Source organism: Coregonus lavaretus (genome assembly GCF_964263955.1).
Source record: "Coregonus lavaretus genome assembly, chromosome: 30".
Taxonomy (NCBI): Eukaryota; Metazoa; Chordata; class Actinopteri; order Salmoniformes; family Salmonidae; genus Coregonus; species Coregonus lavaretus.
The window spans coordinates 15,844,861-15,865,082 of record NC_140017.1 but is presented as its reverse complement, the minus strand read 5'-3'; the positions used below and the strand labels follow the sequence as shown (position 1 = coordinate 15,865,082).

At 44.1% G+C, this 20,222-nt stretch overlaps 1 protein-coding gene across 1 annotated transcript in view; it reads right to left on the bottom strand.

The window, feature by feature from the left end:
* The window catches only part of LOC311106103 (tyrosine-protein kinase BAZ1B-like), a 30,332-nt gene extending 10,556 nt beyond the window's left edge, over window positions 1–19,776 (bottom strand). Inside the window, exons 1-14 of the mRNA XM_084148415.1 lie at window positions 19,015–19,776; window positions 17,461–17,577; window positions 16,106–16,250; window positions 14,936–15,146; window positions 10,509–10,630; window positions 10,033–10,230; window positions 8,611–8,787; window positions 6,919–8,446; window positions 5,694–5,832; window positions 5,299–5,444; window positions 1,431–1,545; window positions 1,168–1,266; window positions 788–968; window positions 363–548 (exon numbers count right to left, since the gene is read on the bottom strand). Coding sequence (XP_084004541.1) covers window positions 363–548; window positions 788–968; window positions 1,168–1,266; window positions 1,431–1,545; window positions 5,299–5,444; window positions 5,694–5,832; window positions 6,919–8,446; window positions 8,611–8,787; window positions 10,033–10,230; window positions 10,509–10,630; window positions 14,936–15,146; window positions 16,106–16,250; window positions 17,461–17,577; window positions 19,015–19,133 — 3,483 coding nt within the window. The 5' untranslated portion in view covers window positions 19,134–19,776. The remainder of the gene's footprint in view (window positions 1–362; window positions 549–787; window positions 969–1,167; window positions 1,267–1,430; window positions 1,546–5,298; window positions 5,445–5,693; window positions 5,833–6,918; window positions 8,447–8,610; window positions 8,788–10,032; window positions 10,231–10,508; window positions 10,631–14,935; window positions 15,147–16,105; window positions 16,251–17,460; window positions 17,578–19,014) is intronic.
* Between the last annotated feature and the right edge of the window lie 446 nt (window positions 19,777–20,222).

The window sequence follows — 20,222 nt, the reverse complement described above, 5'->3', positions numbered from 1 at the left end:
TATATCTGAAAGGGGTAGGGGGTAAAAAAAACACGGTACATTACAACCCACCTCGAGACCTAGTCATGAAACCTGTATTTTCAGACCATGTAACCAAAAAACTGGTAATGGGTCTGTGAGAAAATATACATTTTATGCGGGTAAATTCAATAACACTATTGTTTAACACCTTCCTAATTTGAATTGCAAAATAGGCCCCATGGTTTAACCCTCCCCCCCATCCAAATTGCTGTTTACGCACCGATATGTATAACAGGGGTTATACTGGCAAGAACATTGTAAATAAGGGGCTGTTTGAAAGAGGGTTGCCTTGTTTTTATTACAGGTAACGATGTTATCTGTCTAAAATAGGTATTACTCACCCTGGCCTCCTCCGCCAGCTTCTTCTCCTCATCCACCTCCTCAGTCTTTCTGCTCTCCTCCCCTTCCTGCTTCTTCTTCTTCTTCTGCTTGGGGGCCATGAAGCCCTGCAGGAACTTCTTGATGACACAAGCCTGGAGGGTGATGACACACTCCCCAAAGTCCTTCAGGTTCTCCAGGTCACGCACCTGAACATACACAGAGACAGGGGTCAGGGGGGGAATGGTCAAGTTCAGAGGTCATACTCTGCTGGATGTGCAAGGCACAAAGACAAATACAGGTAAATGGGCATTGAGGAAGATCTTGATAAGACGGTAGATACAAAATAATGTGTATGGACATTCGTTTTTCCTGACCATATGACCTGATAAGTGATCAGGAAAAACTCCTGATTCAGAACATGTGAATTGATTGTATGAATAGATACCTTCTTCTCAAACTCATCCATGCTGTCGTCCATGTAGCCCAGGCCGCCCTTCTGGAGGCGCGAGGCCACCTCGATGACGTCGCTGCGCAGGTACTTGAGCAGCTCCTGGTGGCCGTCGCAGCTCCTCAGCCCTGGGTTCCCCTTGCGGGCCAGGTTGATAGAGTGGAGGATGTCCTGGTACCTGTCAGCGTACAACACCCAGTCAGTCAGACTTGCTCACGCACATATACCTGATCCATGTAACCTAACCAGGACAAACTCTGGGCCATTTGCATAAATAGGACAAGATAAAAAAGTGTGGAGTCACTCACAAAGCAGTCATTGGGTGAGTGAGTGAATTTGTGGAGGGTGTGTAGAATGTAAGGCTCCTGTCTCCTCACCTGACTTGCAGCTTGGTCTTCAGCTCGCTCTCTCTCACACCCTGCGTGTGGAGGCTCTCCACCAGGTCATCGAGGTCCCGCGGAGCATCACACACAAACCTTCAACACAAACATAAGCTTGGCGTAAACACATAGTATATCATAGCACAAATATAATAATCCGCTCTTTGGTGTAAGTATCGTTTCAACATTGTTATTGAAAGACACAAAACGTTTTAGTTATCAAGTCAACCAATGACCATCTCTGCCAGTGAGTTTCTTACCAGAGGTTCTGTCCCTGGTTGGGAGTGGTGGTTTCTATGCAGACGCAAGCTGGCGCCCCCTGGTGGGCTCCCTCGCTCAGAGCACCATCAAGACTGCCACCGTCCTCCTCAACATCTGCAGGACCAGCAACAGAACAGGGTCGTGTTCAGTAGCCACAAAACCAAAGAAAGTGAGGGACTATCTGAACTTAACCAATAAGAAAAGCTTCCTGTTGCACTACGTTTTTCTACGGTGTGCCCTTATGAATACGACCCAGGTTTAATGCTGCAACAAGACCATCTCCTACAACTAATAATATCAATAAATTATATTTAGGGGTTCACAGCGAAGTTGTGAAAACTATTGTTATTCTCTGAATAATTGTTTTTCCCCTTCTCCCTGACATGGCATAGATTGTTAACTTTTTTCTAAGTTGGCACACAGAAACTACAGGGCCATGAGTAATTTGGTCAAAAAGAATGGCACTGTTATAAGCAGTCTCACTTAAACCCTCATATCTGTCGCCCTGTTTGACCTAGAGACTAAACTTTGTATGTAGGTGTCTTTTACATGCTGAACAAATTTGCCTTAAGGGCCCATAAGGTCCCTCAGGATCGATTTTCCTCCATCTTGGAAAACATCTCAAATTCGGTATGTAGGCCTCTCTTAACTTCAGGGTTCATACACATTTTGACAGATGGAATTTTTAACCAAATTTCCATGACCAACCGTTAGCGGCGTCTCTACGTGCGTATAAAAACAGTTGAGTAATGTGTTATTGACACAGCGGCTGCTCTCTGATCCCATGTACCATCTCCTGTCGTTGTGCAAGGAACTTAACCCCCCACCCCCCCCCCAAAGTAGAATACCAGTTAGGCAACTGTATAAAAACACATGTGGTCAACCCTCAGTCTGGAGAGCTACTGGGTGTGCAGACCTTTGATCAAGCTCTGCTCAAACAGAGGGGGACTGGAATAAAAGCCTACACACCCACTAGCTGTCCTGTATAACATTGCAACATTACAACCATAACATTGCAACCAAATACGTTATCATTTTGAAATAATTCACTCATTTAATACGTCAAAGATGAAATGGCTATAGTAGGCTACAAATCTTTTCATTACCCTGAAACAAGACCACACATTTTCTTCAGTAAATGTACCTTTTAGTGTAGTCATATTTATATTAGCTACCTTAGAAGTGTTTACTTTGCAGGCTGACTAGCATCTAATGAGTTGCAATGTCCCATACATTGGATGGCCAAATCAACTGGAAGTATCTACAAAACAAGTTGAAGCCACATAATCCAAAATAAAAGGCTACATTTAATATCCCCCCCCCCCCCCTAATATTACTGTTTGCGATTCACAAATGATTTTGATTCACATTCGATTCATCACGATTTAACCAAATCCCAACTAATACAATGGCGAAGTGAATCATTTAAATGAATCAACTTTGTATGGCCATATTCGCAAGTGTCGGTGGATTTTTTTGGGGGACATGACGAAAACATACACGCTAATAATTGCTAAACAGTTAACTACAGGGTACAATATTTGTTTTGAATTGGCTACCTAGTTATTAGTCTGTTCTCTATCATATTTATAGGTTTTATATAGGCCTACCTGCTGCTGCAATGTCTCACTGTCTCTCTCTCTCTCCTAGAGCAACAGACCACTGGTCTCGCACGCAGGTGATGCGCGCAACCACAGACGCGCTAAAGTGTCATTCTGATATGTTGATTTTTCTTTGATTCATACAATATTTAACTGTGCCTAAATAAATTACATTAAGAAAAATTATTAAATTAATTTCCATGACTTTTCCAAAACTTTTCCAGGCCTAGAAAACATTTCAATTCCATGACTTTTCCAGGATTTTCATGAAGTACGAACCCTGTAACATACTATGAGAAAAGCTAAGGGATTGGTTAAGATAGCGATTCCCAAACTAGGGGACACCTGATATAAAAATGGGGTCGCGGGAGATGTTTGTTATACATGTTGGATTCTATTCACGAGGACATATTGTTCGGTCTCACGATTCCCAAGCATGAAACTGCACAGAGGAATCAGTGTGCTGCGTCACTATATTGCCGAAAAACAGCTTCCATGGGATTGAATGGTGGGCTTTTGTACAGATGGAGCTCAATCTATGGCGGGACGGCGCGCAGGCCTCTGCACTCTAGTTATGAATGTGTCTCCCTCTGCCATATGGACGTATTGTATGATACATGCGACTGGCAGCACAAGAGCCGAGCACAGAACTTGGGAGATATACTGCAGCAGGTAACTTAAATTGTAAACTACGTCAAACCACATCCACAACGCGCACGCCTGTTCGCAAAACTATTTGGAGATATGGGATCAGAGCATGACAATGTTCTATTTTATACCGAGGCTTGGTGGTTATCGAGGGAAAATATTTTTCACATTGAGAGAGGAAATTACTTGGGTGACTTTCTATGAAAATAAAATGTGTCTCCTTGCTTATGTAACATACTTATTTGGGAAACTGAACACAAGCATGCAGGTGTTTTGCTTCCTGACTCAAAGGGAATAAATAACCTGCCGTCTCCCTCTGAGCATTAATGCCACTTTCAAAACAACTGGGAACTCGGAATTCTCCAACTTAAGTGCATTCAAGACAACTGGAAACATGGAGAAAAAAATAACTAGCTCCGACTGGGAGAAATTGTTTTGAACAGTCATCCAACTCAGAATCTCGGGCCGCTTTCTAGAACTCAGACTTTCTGACCTGAAGATCACTGACGCCATGATTTGACCTTATTTTTTTGAGTTCCCAGTTGTCTTGAAGCACCATAAAACTCATGGTACCCTTCGCCAGCTCATATCTGTGTGAAGCTGGATTCAGTGCTCTCGTCTGCATTAAAACCAAACATCGATCCAGGTTGGTTGTGAGGGCAGAGATGAGGTGCGCACTGTCGACCACACCCACTGACTTTGACTTAGGTTAAGAGGTGGCGGAGTTATTAATAAATAAGGAAAGCACATTTTACATGTCTATTTAAATCCACTCCACAATGGCTTATCAACTTGAAACTAAGTTTGGCATTGAGATCTTTAAAAAATAAGGAAACTATTAACAATTCACCTCGACTATGCTCAAAATAATAATTTAAAAAATATTCTCATGGACTAAAAGTCACATTTACTCCAAATGTGGTATTTTGACTCATTACAATACCAAAAGAATTTAAGAAAATAACGTTGACGTATTCAAAGATTGCCACACTATACCAGTATATGCATATTAGCACATACGCTAATATGCTAAATATACTTCCAAAGTCATCTTCTCATGAACCATTGAACCAAATGACATGTAGGCCCATGGTACAGGTCTTACCTTAGTTTGAGAAAAGCTAAGAGATTGGTCAAAAGATGGCTGAGTTACATTTAAAACCACTGTAAATCCACTCCACAGTGGACTATCAACTTAACATCGCTGTCACGGATGTCCCTAAGACGAACCACAGTGAATTTGGTATTGATATCTAAAACAAGGAAACTATTAGCAACTCATTCTTTGCATTTGTAACGCTAATGCTCAAAATCCTCTGCAATCATCTTCTCCTCATGAACCATTCGTCAGAGTCACTCCAGATTTTGTATTTAGACTCATGACTGCACATAAAGATAGTTCCTACATGATTGAGTGCTTGCTTTGTTATTCAACTGATCTTGTGTCCTTTCTGTAATCATGTGAGGCCTGTTCATTGCTGCTCACAGCTATATTTATCAATTATTTGTCTTTACTCTTCTGGGACATGAGGCACTAAACATAGCTAGTGAAGAGTATAAGCTGTACTTACTAGTACTAAGGTTTGCAGACTCAGCTGTGATGAGTGTACTAACTCACCATTAGTCTCCTCTTTGGTGGCCTCCTCGTCCTCAGGCTCGGCTGCAGCCTCCTCCAGGGGGAGGGTGTAGCTGTAGTCAATGCTGTCGTGCACCCAGCCCTTCTCTATGTACAGGCCAGGCACCACATCAGAGAACAGCCAGTACCTAACACACAGACACAAAGAGTTGGATGGTCAATACCGACGGTAATATAAACCAACAGTGACATTAAAATCAACTGTATGTGGTACAACAGTTTACATTTTACATAGTTGTCGATTCCTAATATATCCATTGTCTTGGGACCGTTGAGAATGCATGCACTAAACCAGAGCACTTATATGCATGTATCAAGAGTAAACTGTAAATAAAACACCTAAACCTGTTGTGAACCATTGAAGTGTGCATGCTGACCTGTTATGGTTTCGATCAGTTCCCAGTGGGATTCTCCTCAGCACCAGTTTGGCTTTGGTTATGCCGTCCTGGAAGGCCCTCTCTGCTGCAGCCTTCTGCTTGCGGACACGCTCCTCCTCCGCCTCCTTCTCCATGCGCTCTGAGGGGAGACAAAACAATTATTTGAGCCAATTACACTTTTTTTTTTTCTAGGCACATCATTCATAACCGAGCATTCCCATTGCATAAATCACCTAAGCAACCAGGGACTCTGAGCATTGTTTGGCTCAAATTCAACCATAGATATCTTATCCTTTCCAATTGTCCACGATGAAATCGGGGAGAGGACTGTGGATCTGTCTCCGTCTGATAGTACGTTAGTCACACACGATTTCAGACCGCATTGGCCCCATTTTGACGTAACTTGTGTGAATGATGAGTCTTACCATAGAGATATGGCATTTACAAAATTACACTGATTGGCCAGATGGTGGCAATGTAACAAGAGATTGAAAATGCAAACTTTGAAAGGTCAAGCTCCTGACTGATTGATCTACAGTCATGAAATGTGATACATAGGTCCCTCTCCTCATAAGGAACATATTTGAATTTGTAAAAAACACTTATACGACACTCTTCTGGCACCGAATGACCGATCTGCATGAAACTTGATATGTGGCATCTATGGACAAAGGGTCTCAACGCAATATTTTCCAGACTAGTACCTAAAACATGGCCCGCTATTGACCAATAAACTTTCACGTGGGCGTGGTCTGGCACAAACGCATATAAATCAGTCAAGGATATTCATAATGTAACAACATTTGGTGCACTTGTTGCAAACACTTTCAAGACAACATATGCAAGAACATTCATATCGACCACACGGTTGCGCTATAACGGACATGTTTATATCGCTTGATCGGTTTGGCACAGAGTGATGAAATTTGGCACACATGCTCTGGGATAAGAGTCTAGCTAACCCACGCGAACGCAAACACCACTGGCCCGATTTTGACAAAACTTGAGTGAATGATGCGTCTTGCCATAGAGATCTAGCATTTACAAAATTACACTGATTGGCCCAAGCGGGGTGCTGCATCATTCGTGGGGGACGACATGTTTACTGTTGCCTTGTTAAGAAATATTTTTCTATGACTAGTGATGGGAGTATTTCCTAACCACGTGACATGACAAGGAAAACTGGCCCTGTCTAATGACCTACAACACGTCCAGCTGTCCTTACCCTTGTTCTGTCTGTCCTGCTCCTCCTTTTCCTTCTTGGCCTGGATGGACATCAGCCTCCTACTCTTCACTGTACTGATCATGTCTTCCGGCTCTGCGGCCACCGGCTCTGCTTTCACCTTCTTCACATCTTTCTTGGCGCTACCCTCCTTCTCCACCTTGGTGGTGGCTGACGGCGTGTCGCCACTGGCAGCCTCCTCGCCTTTGACCTCGGCTTGTTCCTTGCGCCGCTGCTTCTCAGCCCGCTTGCGATCATTGACCTCCTTGAGCGAGGCCAGCCTCTCCTTCCACAGCTCGGCCGAGCGCTGCTGCATGGAGTCCACGTGGTCCTCCACAGAGTACGTCATGAGGATGCGGTGGCACAGTGCCACCAGCAGGCTGGCCTTCTCCGTCGATGTCAGCTCAAACACCTCCACCGCCTCCAGCCGCTCGAGAAACTCGCTGCTTACCACCTGGTCGAAGCCCCCTAGGGGGCCCCAGTCATCCCCCACGGAGCCCTGGCCCGAGTCATCGCCGTGGGCGTCGCACGGCCGCAGGCACAGGCGCACGAGCTCCGAGACAGAGTGGAGGGTGAGGGGGATCTCCGACAGGGGCATGTCCAGCTCGCTGTAGCCCTCGGCCAACTCATCCTGCAGCAGGGTCTGCAGCAGCACCACCAGCACACGGTTCAGGTAGAGGAAACCTGCCTTCTCCCCGGCCAGAGCCTCCATCAAGGCCACTGCCGTCACCGGGTACTGGTCATCGGGCATTAGCAGGCCCGCGTAGCAGTTGAGGAAGTCCGCCACCATGGCCACGTCTCCGAACAGGGAGTTGGGCAGCCCCTCTGGCATGTCGACCAGCTTGAAGACAGGCAGTGCCTTGCCGCCCTCGATCTCCAGGTCCTCATAGCGGCGCTGTTGCTCACGGCGCACCTGCAGCTCCTTCTCCCGCCGCTCCTTGGTCTTCTCCCGGAGCTTCTCCTTGATCTCCTCGCGCTTCTTCCTCATCACGTCCTGCTTCTCCTCCTCGCTCATGGCCGCCCATTTCTTCTTGTGCTCCAGCAGCTCCCAGCGCTTCAGGACAAGGTCGCGGAGCTCCTCAGGAAGCCGGCCCTGGTCCTCAGGCGAGAGGGCCTTGGCCGCCTTGGATATGAGACATGACATGGCGTTCCTCTTGTCCTCCTTGCCCTTGTTCTCCTTGTAGTAGCGCAGCAGGTGCAGGGCCATGGGGTGCAGGGGCTTGCCCAGTTTGGGGGTCCCTGGGCCGGTGCTCCGGGCTCTCTTCTTGGGGCTTCCAACAGAGGGAGGGCTCTTGGCCAAGTCCAACAGGGTCATTTGCTTCATCTTGGGCTTCTTGGCGCCACCACCCTTTTCATCCTTTTTGGAGGACGCCTTCTGGCCGCTCTTGCCGGGCATCTTTTTGCCAGTAGCAGATTTCTTGTCTCCAGGTTTTTTGCTGGATTTTGGGGAGGAGAGGACAGAGGCCCCACCCTCTCTTTTCTTGGGGGTTCCGGAATTCTTTACCTTCAGAGGCGAGCCATTCATTTTCATCTACAATATAAATGGATGCATTATTGATTCAATCCAATGCAGACTAAATATGCAAATTCAATTGAAAAACATTTAACAAATTCTCAGATTCTTTATGAAACCACTAAGCCAGCAAAAAATATATGCAAATGAGATTACATCAGCATGTATCAAATTTGACAAACCTGCATGTGGCCCCAGATTGCTGGGCTCAGGGGCATGCCGAGAGAATCCTTATTTTTCTTCTCATTCCCCGAATTCACTTCTCCCGGGGTGTTCGAGGTCTTCAGCTTCTTACTGGGTTTGCCCTCCATTGAGCTCAGGCTCTTGCGCTTGGTTGAGACTGGATTCTCTGCGAAAAACTAGAAGGCAAACAAAACTACTAGTCACATATTTAAAAACAAATATTATATAAAGACATTCAACCCTTTAAAATATTCACACCCCTTGACTTAAGTTGCATGGACACACTGTGTGCAATAATAGTGTTGAACAAGATTTTTTAAATGACTACCTCATCCCTGTACCCCAAACATTCAATTATCTGTAAGATCCCTCAGTCGAGCAGTGAATTTCAAACAGATTCAACCACAAAGACGAGGGAGGTTTTCCAATGCTGCGCAAAAGGGCACCTATTGGTAGATGTGTAAAAAAAAAAAGCAGACATAGAATATCCCTTTGAGCATGGTGAAGTTATTAATTACACTTTGGATGGTGTATCAATACATATTACTACGAAGATACAGGCGTCCTTCCTAACTCAGTTGCCAAAGAGGAAGGAAACCGGTCAGGGTTTTCACTATGAGGCCAATCAATGGGGACTTATTTATGTTATGGGTATGCTTGTAATCTTTAAGGACTGGGGAGTTTTTCTGAAAAAAAGAAAGAAAAAGACAATTGAGCTAAGCACAGGCAAATTCCAAGAGGAAAACCTGGTTGAGTCTGCTTTCCACCAGCCACTGGGAGATTAATTCACCTTTCAGCAGGACAATAACCTAAAACACAAGGCCAAATCTACACTGGAGTTGCTTACCAAGAAGACAGGGAATGTTCCTGAGTGGACGAGTTAGTTTTGACGTAAAAAAATCTATGGCAAGCCCTGAAAATTGTTGTCTAGCAAAGATCAACAACCAATTTGACAGAGCTTGAAGAATTTTGAAAATAATACAATTGGCACGATCCACGCGTGACAAAATCTTAAGACTAACCCAGAAAGACTCACAGCTGTAATCGCTGCCAAAGGTGCTTCTACAAAGTATTGACTCAGCACTGTGAACTAATTTAAATGAGATATTTCTGTTTTTCATTTTCAATAAATTAGAAAAAACATCTAAAAACATGTTGTTTTCACTGTCATTATGGGGTATTGTGTGTAGTAGATGGGTGAGAAAAATATATATTTTCAATTCAGGCTGTAAGAACAAAATGTGGAATAAGTCAAGGGGTATGAATACTTTCTAAAGGCAATGTATGATGCTGTTTTGTCTTAGTGTTGTATTTTACCTACATGTTCATCACATAATCCAGAGCTCCTACATCAACAGGAGATTATGTGGAGGTTTTTGGACAAAAAAGAACGTACAAACCACATATAAATCTAGGTTTACCTTGTGTGGATCCAGGAGGAAGTCGCTGAATTTGCTGGGTAGGTTGAACTTCTTCACCAGTTCATCCTCCACCACCCAGGGGGCCGTCTCTCCCATCCCAAGCCGGAGTGCATAGTGGCGGATGAAGTAGCGCATGATCTCCTTGGTTGGAGGGCGCTCAGTCCGGAACAGGCTGTCCACTGGGACATCACTGATGACCTGTTGGTGTAGGGTTTAAAAATGCATTTAAATTACATAACATAGATGTCAGTGTTGTGTTCATTAGAGCATGCAATGGAAAAACATTTAAATCAATTTGGTAACAGGAAGAAGAAAAAAATGTGTGTTTCTTATTCGACAAGTTCCGGTAGCCCCTTCCTTTTTCAATCCATTTTCTTCCATTGTGTAACAAATGAACACAACCCAGTTACATAATACATGTACACTTGATGGCCGGAGGTGAATATACATTTTAAAGCAGTGGAGAGGACACCAACCTTGTCCTCGCTGATCAGCTTCACGTCGTACTTGTGTGGCAGGAACTTTGGCATCACCCATCTCTTCTTCTCCTCCTTCATAGCGGTGGGCGTTTTCCTGGGGGAGCGCCGTGCTCGGTCACCTAATGGCAAACAAGCACACAGTATATTTTAACACTCATGTCAATTTTTTGGATGAGGCCTGTGTGGATTCTACGCTATTTTTGAATGTACATTTTAATTTAAAAAATGTTCATCCAGGTTTGTCTCTTTAATATGTGAACACAGCAGTATCTGAACTATCCCAAATGTCTTAAAGCTCAATGTGCTGTGTTGTAGGGATGTGATAAAACTCATTCCATGGAGGGCCTAATGTCTGCTGATTTTCAGTTTCAATTAGGACCTAGACAACCAGGTGAGGGGACTTCCTTTACTAAATCAGTGACCTTAATTCATCAATCAAGTACAAGGGAGGAGCGAAAACCCACAGTCACTCGACCCTCAATGGAATGAGTTAGTTTTTTAAATTTTATATTCAATTGTTGTGAAGAAGGCATCAGGGCACCCAAGAAAATCCAGCAAGCGCCAGGACCGTCTCCTAAAGTTGATTCAGCTGCGGGATCGGAGCACCACCAGTGCAGAGCTTGCTCAGGAATGGCAGCAGGCAGGTGTGAGTGCATCTGCACGCACAGTGAGGCGAAGACTTTTGGAGGATGGCCTGGTGTCAAGAAGGGCAGCGAGGAAGCCACTTCTCTCCAGGAAAAACATCAAGGACAGACTGATATTCTGCAAAAGGTACAGGGATTGGACTGCTGAGGACTGGGGTAAAGTCATTTTCTCTGATGAATCCCCTTCCCGATTGTTTGGGGCATCCGGAAAAAAGCTTGTCCGGAGAAGACAAGGTGAGCGCTACCATCAGTCCTGTGTCATGCCAACAGTAAAGCATCCTGAGACCATTCATGTGTAGGGTTGCTTCTCAGCCAAGGGAGTGGGCTCACTCACAATTTTGCCTAAGAACACAGCCATGAATAAAGAATGGTACCAACACATCCTCCGAGAGCAACTTCTCCCAACCATCCAAGAACAGTTTGGTGACGAACAATGCCTTTTCCAGAATGATGGAGCACCTTGCCATAAGGCAAAAGTGATAACTAAGGGGCTCTGGGAACAAAACATTGAAATGTTGGGTCCATGGCCAGGAAACTCCCCAGAACTTTAATCCCATTGAGAACTTGTGGTCAATCCTCAAGAGGCGGTGGACAAACAAAAACCCACAAATTCTAACAAACTCCAAGCATTGATTATGCAAGAATGGGCTGCCATCAGTCAGGATGTGGCCCAGAAGTTAATTGACAGCATGCCGGGGCGGATTGCAGAGGTCTTGAAAAAGAAGGGTCAACACTGCAAATATTGACTCTTTGCACAAACTTAATGTAATTGTCAATAAAAGCCTTTGACACTTATGGAATGCTTGTGATTATACTTCAGTATACCATAGTAACATCTGACAAAAATATATAAAAACACTGAAGCAGCAAACTTTGTGAAGACCAATACTTGTGTCATTCTCAAAACTTTTGACCACGACTGTACTACCATTACTGTACCTCAATTCCACCTCGCAAAGTTTACATTTCCATCTCATTTAACTCCTCAAAGTATTGCCATACAAGACTACGCTGCTGTCGCTTGCCATTTCCCCCCAACTTAACGACGATGACTTAGCTGTGGCGAGTCGACTCCAAAATAATTGATTCCTCGACTCCCATTTCGGAGTGTCTAAGATTTGGTATTTTTGAAACGGAGGAGACTGATTAGTTGCCGTACTTCCGAGGCCAGCGGAGAAGCAGAGCCTTGCGCTTTAATGGTCCTCTGTAGCTCAGCTGGTAGAGCACGGCGCTTATAACGCCAAGGTAGTGGGTTCGATCCCCGGGACCACCCATACACAAAAAAATGTATGCACGCATGACTGTAAGTCGCTTTGGATAAAAGCGTCTGCTAAATGGCATATTATTATTATTATTATTAATGCTCTTAGTTGTTGCGTAATTTGACCCACTATGCTGTTTACTTTACACATCTACTTCATATCGCTGAGTCCAGTGGCGACCTGTCATTCAGGGCAGGTGGGCCAAGAGTGTGCAAAGCTGTCAGCAAGGCAAAAGGGTGGCTACTTTGAAGAATCTCAAATATAAAATATATTTTGATTTGTTTAACACTTCTTTGGTTACTATATGATTCCATATGTGTTATTTCATAGTTTTGATGTCTTCACTATTATTCTACAATGTAGAACATTTTAAAAAATTAAGAAAAACCCTTGAAGGAGTAGGTGTCCTAACTTTTGACTGGTACTGTATATATTAGCTAAACAAAATATACAGTGGGGGAAAAAAGTATTTAGTCAGACACCAATTGTGCAAGTTCTCCCACTTAAAATGATGAGAGAGGCCTGTAATTTTCATCATAGGTACACGTCAACTATGACAGACAAAATGAGAAATAAAAATCCAGAAAATCACATTGTAGGATTTTTTATGAATTTATTTGCAAATTATGGTGAAAAATAAGTGTTTGGTCAATAACAAAATGTTTCTCAATACTTTGTTATATACCCTTTGTTGGCAATGACACAGGTCAAACGTTTTCTGTAAGTCTTCACAAGGTTTTCACACACTGTTGCTGGTATTTTGGCCCATTTCTCCATGCAGATCTCCTCTAGAGCCGTGATGTTTTGGGGCTGTCGCTGGCCAACACGGATTTCAAATCCCTCCAAAGATTTTCTATGGGGTTGAGATCTGGAGACTGGCTAGGCCACTCCTGGACCTTGAAATGCTTCTTACGAAGCCACTCCTTCGTTGCCCGGGCGGTGTGTTTGGGATCATTGTCATGCTGAAAGACCCAGCCACGTTTCATCTTCAATGCCCTTGCTGATGGAAGGAGGTTTTCACTCAAAATCTCACGATACATGGCCCCATTTATTCTTTCATTTACACGGATCAGTCGTCCTGGTCCCTTTGCAGAAAAACAGCCCCAAAGCATGATGTTTCCACCCCCATGCTTCACAGTAGGTATGGTGTTCTTTGGATGCAACTCAGCATTCTTTGTCCTCCAAACACGGCGAGTTGAGTTTTTACCAAAAAGTTCTATTTTGGTTTCATCTGACCATATGACATTCTCCCAATCCTCTTCTGGATCATCCAAATGCACTCTAGCAAACTTCAGACGGGCCTGGACATGTACTGGCTTAAGCAGGGGGACACGTCTGGCACTGCAGGATTTGAGTCCCTGGCGGCGTAGTGTGTTACTGATGGTAGGCTTTGTTACTTTGGTCCCAGCTCTCTGCAGGTCATTCACTAGGTCCCCCCGTGTGGTTCTGGGATTTTTGCTCACCGTTCTTGTGATCATTTTGACCCCACGGGGTGAGATCTTGCGTGGAGCCCCAGATCGAGGGAGATTATCAGTGGTCTTGTATGTCTTCCATTTCCTAATAATTGCTCCCACAGTTGATTTCTTCAAACCAAGCTGCTTACCTATTGCAGATTCAGTCTTCCCAGCCTGGTGCAGGTCTACAATTTTGTTTCTGGTTTCCTTTGACAGCTCTTTGGTCTTGGCCATAGTGGAGTTTGGAGTGTGACTGTTTGAGGTTGTGGACAGGTGTCTTTTATACTAATAACAAGTTCAAACAGGTGCCATTAATACAGGTAACGAGTGGAGGACAGAGGAGCCTCTTAAAGAAGAAGTTACAGGTCTGTGAGAGCCAGAAATCTTGCTTGTTTGTAGGTGACCAAATACTTATTTTCCACCATAATTTGCAAATAAATTCATAAAAAATCCTACAATGTGATTTTCTGGATTTTCTTTTCTCAATTTGTCTGTCATAGTTGACGTGTACCTATGATGAAAATTACAGGCCTCTCTCATCTTTTTAAGTGGGAGAACTTGCACAATTGGTGGCTGACTAAATACTTTTTTTCCCCCACTGTATGTTACCTGTTTTGCATGTTATTTTGTCACATAGTCACATAGTTTGCAAACAATGCAATTTTTTTATTTATTTTTATCATTGAGTTAATAAAGCTGCATACAAACATGGCCTGGCACGCATCTACATTTTTTGTTGTTGAGTTTGCCCCACCAAGATTTACATGCTAAAATCACCACTGGCTGAGTCTTCCTTTAAATTACACAACTTTCCCCAGGCTTTTATAGCCTATTGTCTAGTTAAGGCTATAACACAGAAAATAATGTTTTGTGATAACTGCACTGTAATTAAAAGTGTGTGGGAAAAAACAAAAAATTATTAGGGATTTTTCTTAACGTTAAGGATCACAATTTCTTTTAAAAGTTGACACGCCTCTACTGTGTTATGGATTTTGGTGTAGGTTACCCAAAATCTAATACTTTTATTTGTTAGCACAACATGTCCCAAAAGGTGCTATACTCACTGAGGCTCTCTCTCCTGCTTTCCCTGGGGCTCTCCTCCTCTCTGGGCAGCTGTTGTTCCTTCTTCTGGTTCTCCTGGCTGGCATTCTCCTTGTCGCTGGAAGGAGAGTCGCAGGCTCCCTCTAGCTTCTTCTCCGACGTCTCCCCCTCATCGTTCCCCTCAAGACGGTGTATCTTCACGACCTTAACCCGCAAACTCTTTTCCTTCCCCACCTAAAAATCCCAAAAATGAATTGGGGAAGGGGGGTAAAAATATATTTCAGATCAAGCATGTGCAAAAATTTGTAAAATATGTACAATTCCAAGACAGTCGTGAAGAGGGCACGACAAAGCCTATTCCCTCTCAGGAGACTGAAAATATTTGGCATGCGTCTTCAGATCCTCGAAATGTTCTACAGCTGCACCATCGAGAGCATCCTGACTGGTTGCATCACCGCCTGGTATGGCAACTGCTCGGCCTCCGACCGCAAGGAACTACAGAGGGTAGTGCGTACGGCCCAGTACATCATTGGGGCCAAGCTTCCTGCCATCCAGGACCTCTATACCAGGCGGTGTCAGAGGAAGGCCCTAAAAATGGTCAAAGACTCCAGCCACCCTAGTCAGACTGTTCTCTCTGCTACCGCATGGCAAGCGGTACCGGAGCACCATCTCTAGGTCCAAAAGGCTTCTTAACAGCTTCTACCCCCAAGCCATAAGACTCCTGAACAGCTCATCAAATGGCTACCCGGACTATTTGCATTGTTCCCCACCCCCTCTTTCACGCTGCTGCCACTCTCTGTTTATCATCTATGCATAGTCACTTTACCTACATATACATATTACCTCAACTAACCTGTGACCCCTCACATTGACTCTGTACCGGTACCCCCTGTATATAGCCTCGCTACTGTTATTTTACTGCTGCTCTTTCATTATTTGTTATTTTTAAGTTATCTATTTTCTACTTTACACTTATTTTTCTTAAAACTGCATTGTTGGTTAAGGGCTTGTAAGTAAGCGTTTCACTGTAAGGTCTACACCTGTTGTATTCGGCGCATGTGACAAATACAATTTGATTTCATTTTCTATCAACATATTTTCCATTAACAATATTTCTTCCACCTTCATTGACTACTATCTCACCACATGAAAACAAACATTCACAGCATTCGACCAAAATAAAAGAATCTCACCAGAAAGTCACACTCTTCGTCTACGGCGTACTTAGTGAGGATCTCCACCCAGGCCTGGTCCACCAGCTTGTCCAGGGAGACCGTGTTGTGATGAACCATCTCCAGGACGGGCTTCTCGAACCATAGTGGGTACTCTTCCTGAAGCCTGGACATAAATCACTCATGTCAAACATCTCATTTATCTAATTAAGCAATAAAGCATGAGGGGGTGTGGTATATGGCCAAAATACCACGGCTCAGGGCTGTTCTTATGCATGACGCAACGCAGAGTGCCTGGAAACAGCCCTTAGGCGTGGTATATTGGCTATATACCACAAACCCCTGAGGTGCCTTATTGCTATTATAAACTGGTTAACCAACGTAATTTGAGCAGTAAAAATACATGTTTTGTCATACCCATGGTATACAGTCTGTTATACCACGGCTGTCAGCCAATCAGCATTCAGGGCTCGAACCACCCAGTTTATAACACTCAATAGAAAATAACAGCAATAAACAGTCTTCTTATACTAACTGATTTGGGTTTATTGGTGCACTTTCACTCAACTAATTTTGACAGATGGTGGCTTATTGTAGCTATTGCTATTTTCACTATTCACACTAAATCGAGTCACCTGCAAATGCTTTCCGTAATTCATAAACATGCATGCAGCAGTCCGAGCTGAGGAATACATACAAATGGACATGCCTCAATGCAACACAGACTGCTTGGACCACCAATGCTTATCCTATCTGTACAGTGTACATAACCACTTCTCCAGCAGGGGGAGCCAATTCAAACCATGGCTTCCCTGCCTGGTATAAATAGACATCTTTAAATACGGCTGCTGATCCTGCCTGGCCTGCGCTGAGGGTGCAGGAGGAGCACAGCCTGTCTGTGGCACTACTCTGAGGTCATTCGTGTACACACGGAACTCACAAAGCTTCATGCCCTCCCACAGCGCAGCACTCAATACCACAGCAGCCAATCTGGACACGCTATACTGAAACGTATCAAATGAGAGAACCTAGACCTTGTCTATAAACAATCCCTAATCCAATCCCTTCAGATGGACACAAGAGCCTAGGGGTTGGGGGTGCTAGGGGTTGTTTTTGGACCAGGCCACACACTTATTTTGCGCCCTCCTCTATTCATGAAATAAAAATGAAGGCATTCTCCCAGTCACTGGATTCACTAGATTCCAGGATGACTCAATCCATACGTCCTGCAAATAGAAAAGAAGGAGGCGCGCGGGGAACATCCAATAACACAGCTGTGAATCATGTGACCTTCAACGGGAGTCAGTGATCTTTTTAGCCTCTGTATGTAATGATGATTTATATTTATTTTGAAACAGAGCATTTTTGTTCCTCACAGTTCAGTGACTTCTTGCTCCTCTTCCCAGGCCTCCTTGTGTGTGAGCTGGTTGCTGCCGGTGCTCTTGCATGTCCAGATGCGTTCGGCGTATCTCTGCAGGCGCGCCTCATACTCTCTGTAGCCATTTCATCAGGATAACAACATTTATTCCCCTCAAATGATCATACAGTCTCATAGTGTGAGTACTTGGATACAGGATAGGCACAGCCACTTAGTCACTTGACTCAGTTAGCTCTACGGCATACCCAGAGAGACCCCCCATTCATAATTAATGAATAAATCAGGTTAGCAGCAATTGATTTCAATTATTAAAAGGCCGGGTGTGAGGGACATCCCACACCAAGCATAGATTCTGGATCCTTTCATAACAGAGCCAAAGTGCAGGATAATCCCCAGTGTGCTCCAGCTGAAACTAAATCTCACAGTGTTCCTCTCTGTAGGGACTAAGCAATGTGTTAAGTCACGTCCTGATATCAGTAGGACTTTGGCATCTATAAACCCAATGGCTATAGGCTAGATGTTAAGCAGTACAAACTTTACTCATTATAATGCACTGACTGACAAAATGCAGAGCACAAACGTTTTGGGTTGATGATGCTTTGCACTGGGATAGTAGTAGTATTTAGGTTTGCTTACAGGTGGCTCATAATTTTCTGCTTATCAGATATGGTTATTGTACTGTACCTTTAGACTAGAGACAAAAAGTGGGGATGATGGCCTAGTGAGTTATGCAGCCTCAAGGAGCAATACATTATGTCAAACTCACGTGGGGCACCAAAACACTTCTGTATCTATTGGTAGTAGGGCCAGGGGACCTCAAAACAATGCATTGAACTGCATTGTTATTACACAGCTAAGCAACCTGAACGATGCCTTTTTTATATCAATCTGGCATGCCAGGCGGCCATGCATAGGCTACACTTGATTGGAAAGTGATTCATGTCACGAACACGTTTGCCTTTCCTTACAAGTCATATTACAACCGTTGTATTTCCAACAAGTCAAACTTGCCAGTTTGATCTGCAAGTTAAATCCGACCGATTTGATCATGAGCTAGTGTCAGAAGAACTGACGTGGTGTAATCTGTGACGTTATCTGTCCTTCCTTAGCGGTGTGCTCTTCAATCTACTCTGTAAAGTTAGCTAGCTATGTTAGGAAACGCGCCACCGAGGCGGCATGACAAACGCAGAGACCGTGAGAATCACCCAAACCAGTTATGCATAAATCAGCTAGATAGATTGCTGGATTGTGCAATTTTCAAATAAATAGTAGTTAGCTGCTGTTCTGTTTGTCTAGCTAGTTTAAAAAAAGAGAGCACAACTTTGGCTACGAAACATAGTGAGTGACTGTGTGCGCTTATTACGATAGGCAAAACAATCCCAAAGAAGCACAACAAATCCGACATAGCTAGCTATTTAGCTATTATTAAGCTTCAGAAGCGGAATAACATTGAAAACACGATGTTCCAATTAGTGTGCATAATGGTTGTGCTTTGACAGTCAGCTAGCTATCTGGCGAACTGAGTCAGCTTTGCCATAATGTGAAAGGATACTCTTTGTTCCTGAAGGCCTCCTTGGTGTGTTCGATGATGTAGACCTCCTCCTCTGGGCCTGGCGGCTCGGCTAGCGGCTTAACCAGCGGGTAGGGTTTCCGGCCCAGCAGTGGTGCCATCCTGAGTACGAAACGGCAGCGATTGACGTCTTCAAGAATAAAAGTCCTAGCACAAAACTACGCAAAATATGACAATATGGCCTTAGCATGTAGTCAAGTATCCAAAATATATTCCAGGAGCATTCAACGTGTAGCCTCTAAGTTAGCTAGCTGACCTAGCAAGTCGGCTAAATCCTCGCTGCAAAACAATAACACAGCACTTCTTGCTAGCAGTCAAAAGCACATCCTTGTTCTGTTCGCCGGTAGTTGTGTCATTGTTTATCAACTCGAACTTGTCAAAAACAGCTGTTTAAAAATGTGCAATTATAATGGACTCTTCGGGTAGGCTATCCAGTAAAACTTCTGCAAGCTTGTCCGAAAGGAGGATGGAGAGGCGAGCTGACAGGATTCTCAAACTTGCCGCAACAGCGGAGGTTCCCGTCTGGGGGTCTGGCGCGCTCTCTACACTCCGGTCTCCAAAGACTAGGCCTCTTCTCACGGAGCTAATTTTTTTGACTCGCAGTTTCCGTCCTTGAAAGTTGAAGTTGTTACAATGATAGTAAAGGGTTGTAATAACTTCATTGAAATATGCAAGAGGTTTACGCCTGGGTTGAAAAAATGGCGGGAGTTCCCGCCCGGCAAAATTCTGCACAACCCCAAAACTGAGTTTCGCCGGCAGCAAACAGTGTCTTATGGATTTATCCCGCCCCTCTCTCTTTCGATTGGTCTAACAAAGAGCGATCCTATTGGCGCGTTCTAGCATATATTTGCATATATTCGTCAGGGAACGCCTACTCTGAAGTGCGCGTGTGCAATAACGCAAATCTACCTTGCACTACTTCAAAACAACGCAATTTTTTTTTTTACTTTGTCAAATGGTAAAATTTACTAAACTTAGTCCACTCTTTTTGTAACAGATTTTAGTTTTGGCAACAGAAAACTGTATTGAGATCAAACGCGTTTCATCAGTGAGCAAAATGTCGGCCAAAATCCATCTCGCTCTATCTTCTCCATTTGCCGGCGACTAGGCTTTCTCTCATCGCCATATTTGGTAGTGAGTGGAAACGCAAACCGGATCCTTCACACTTATACATCCGGTGAAATATCTGG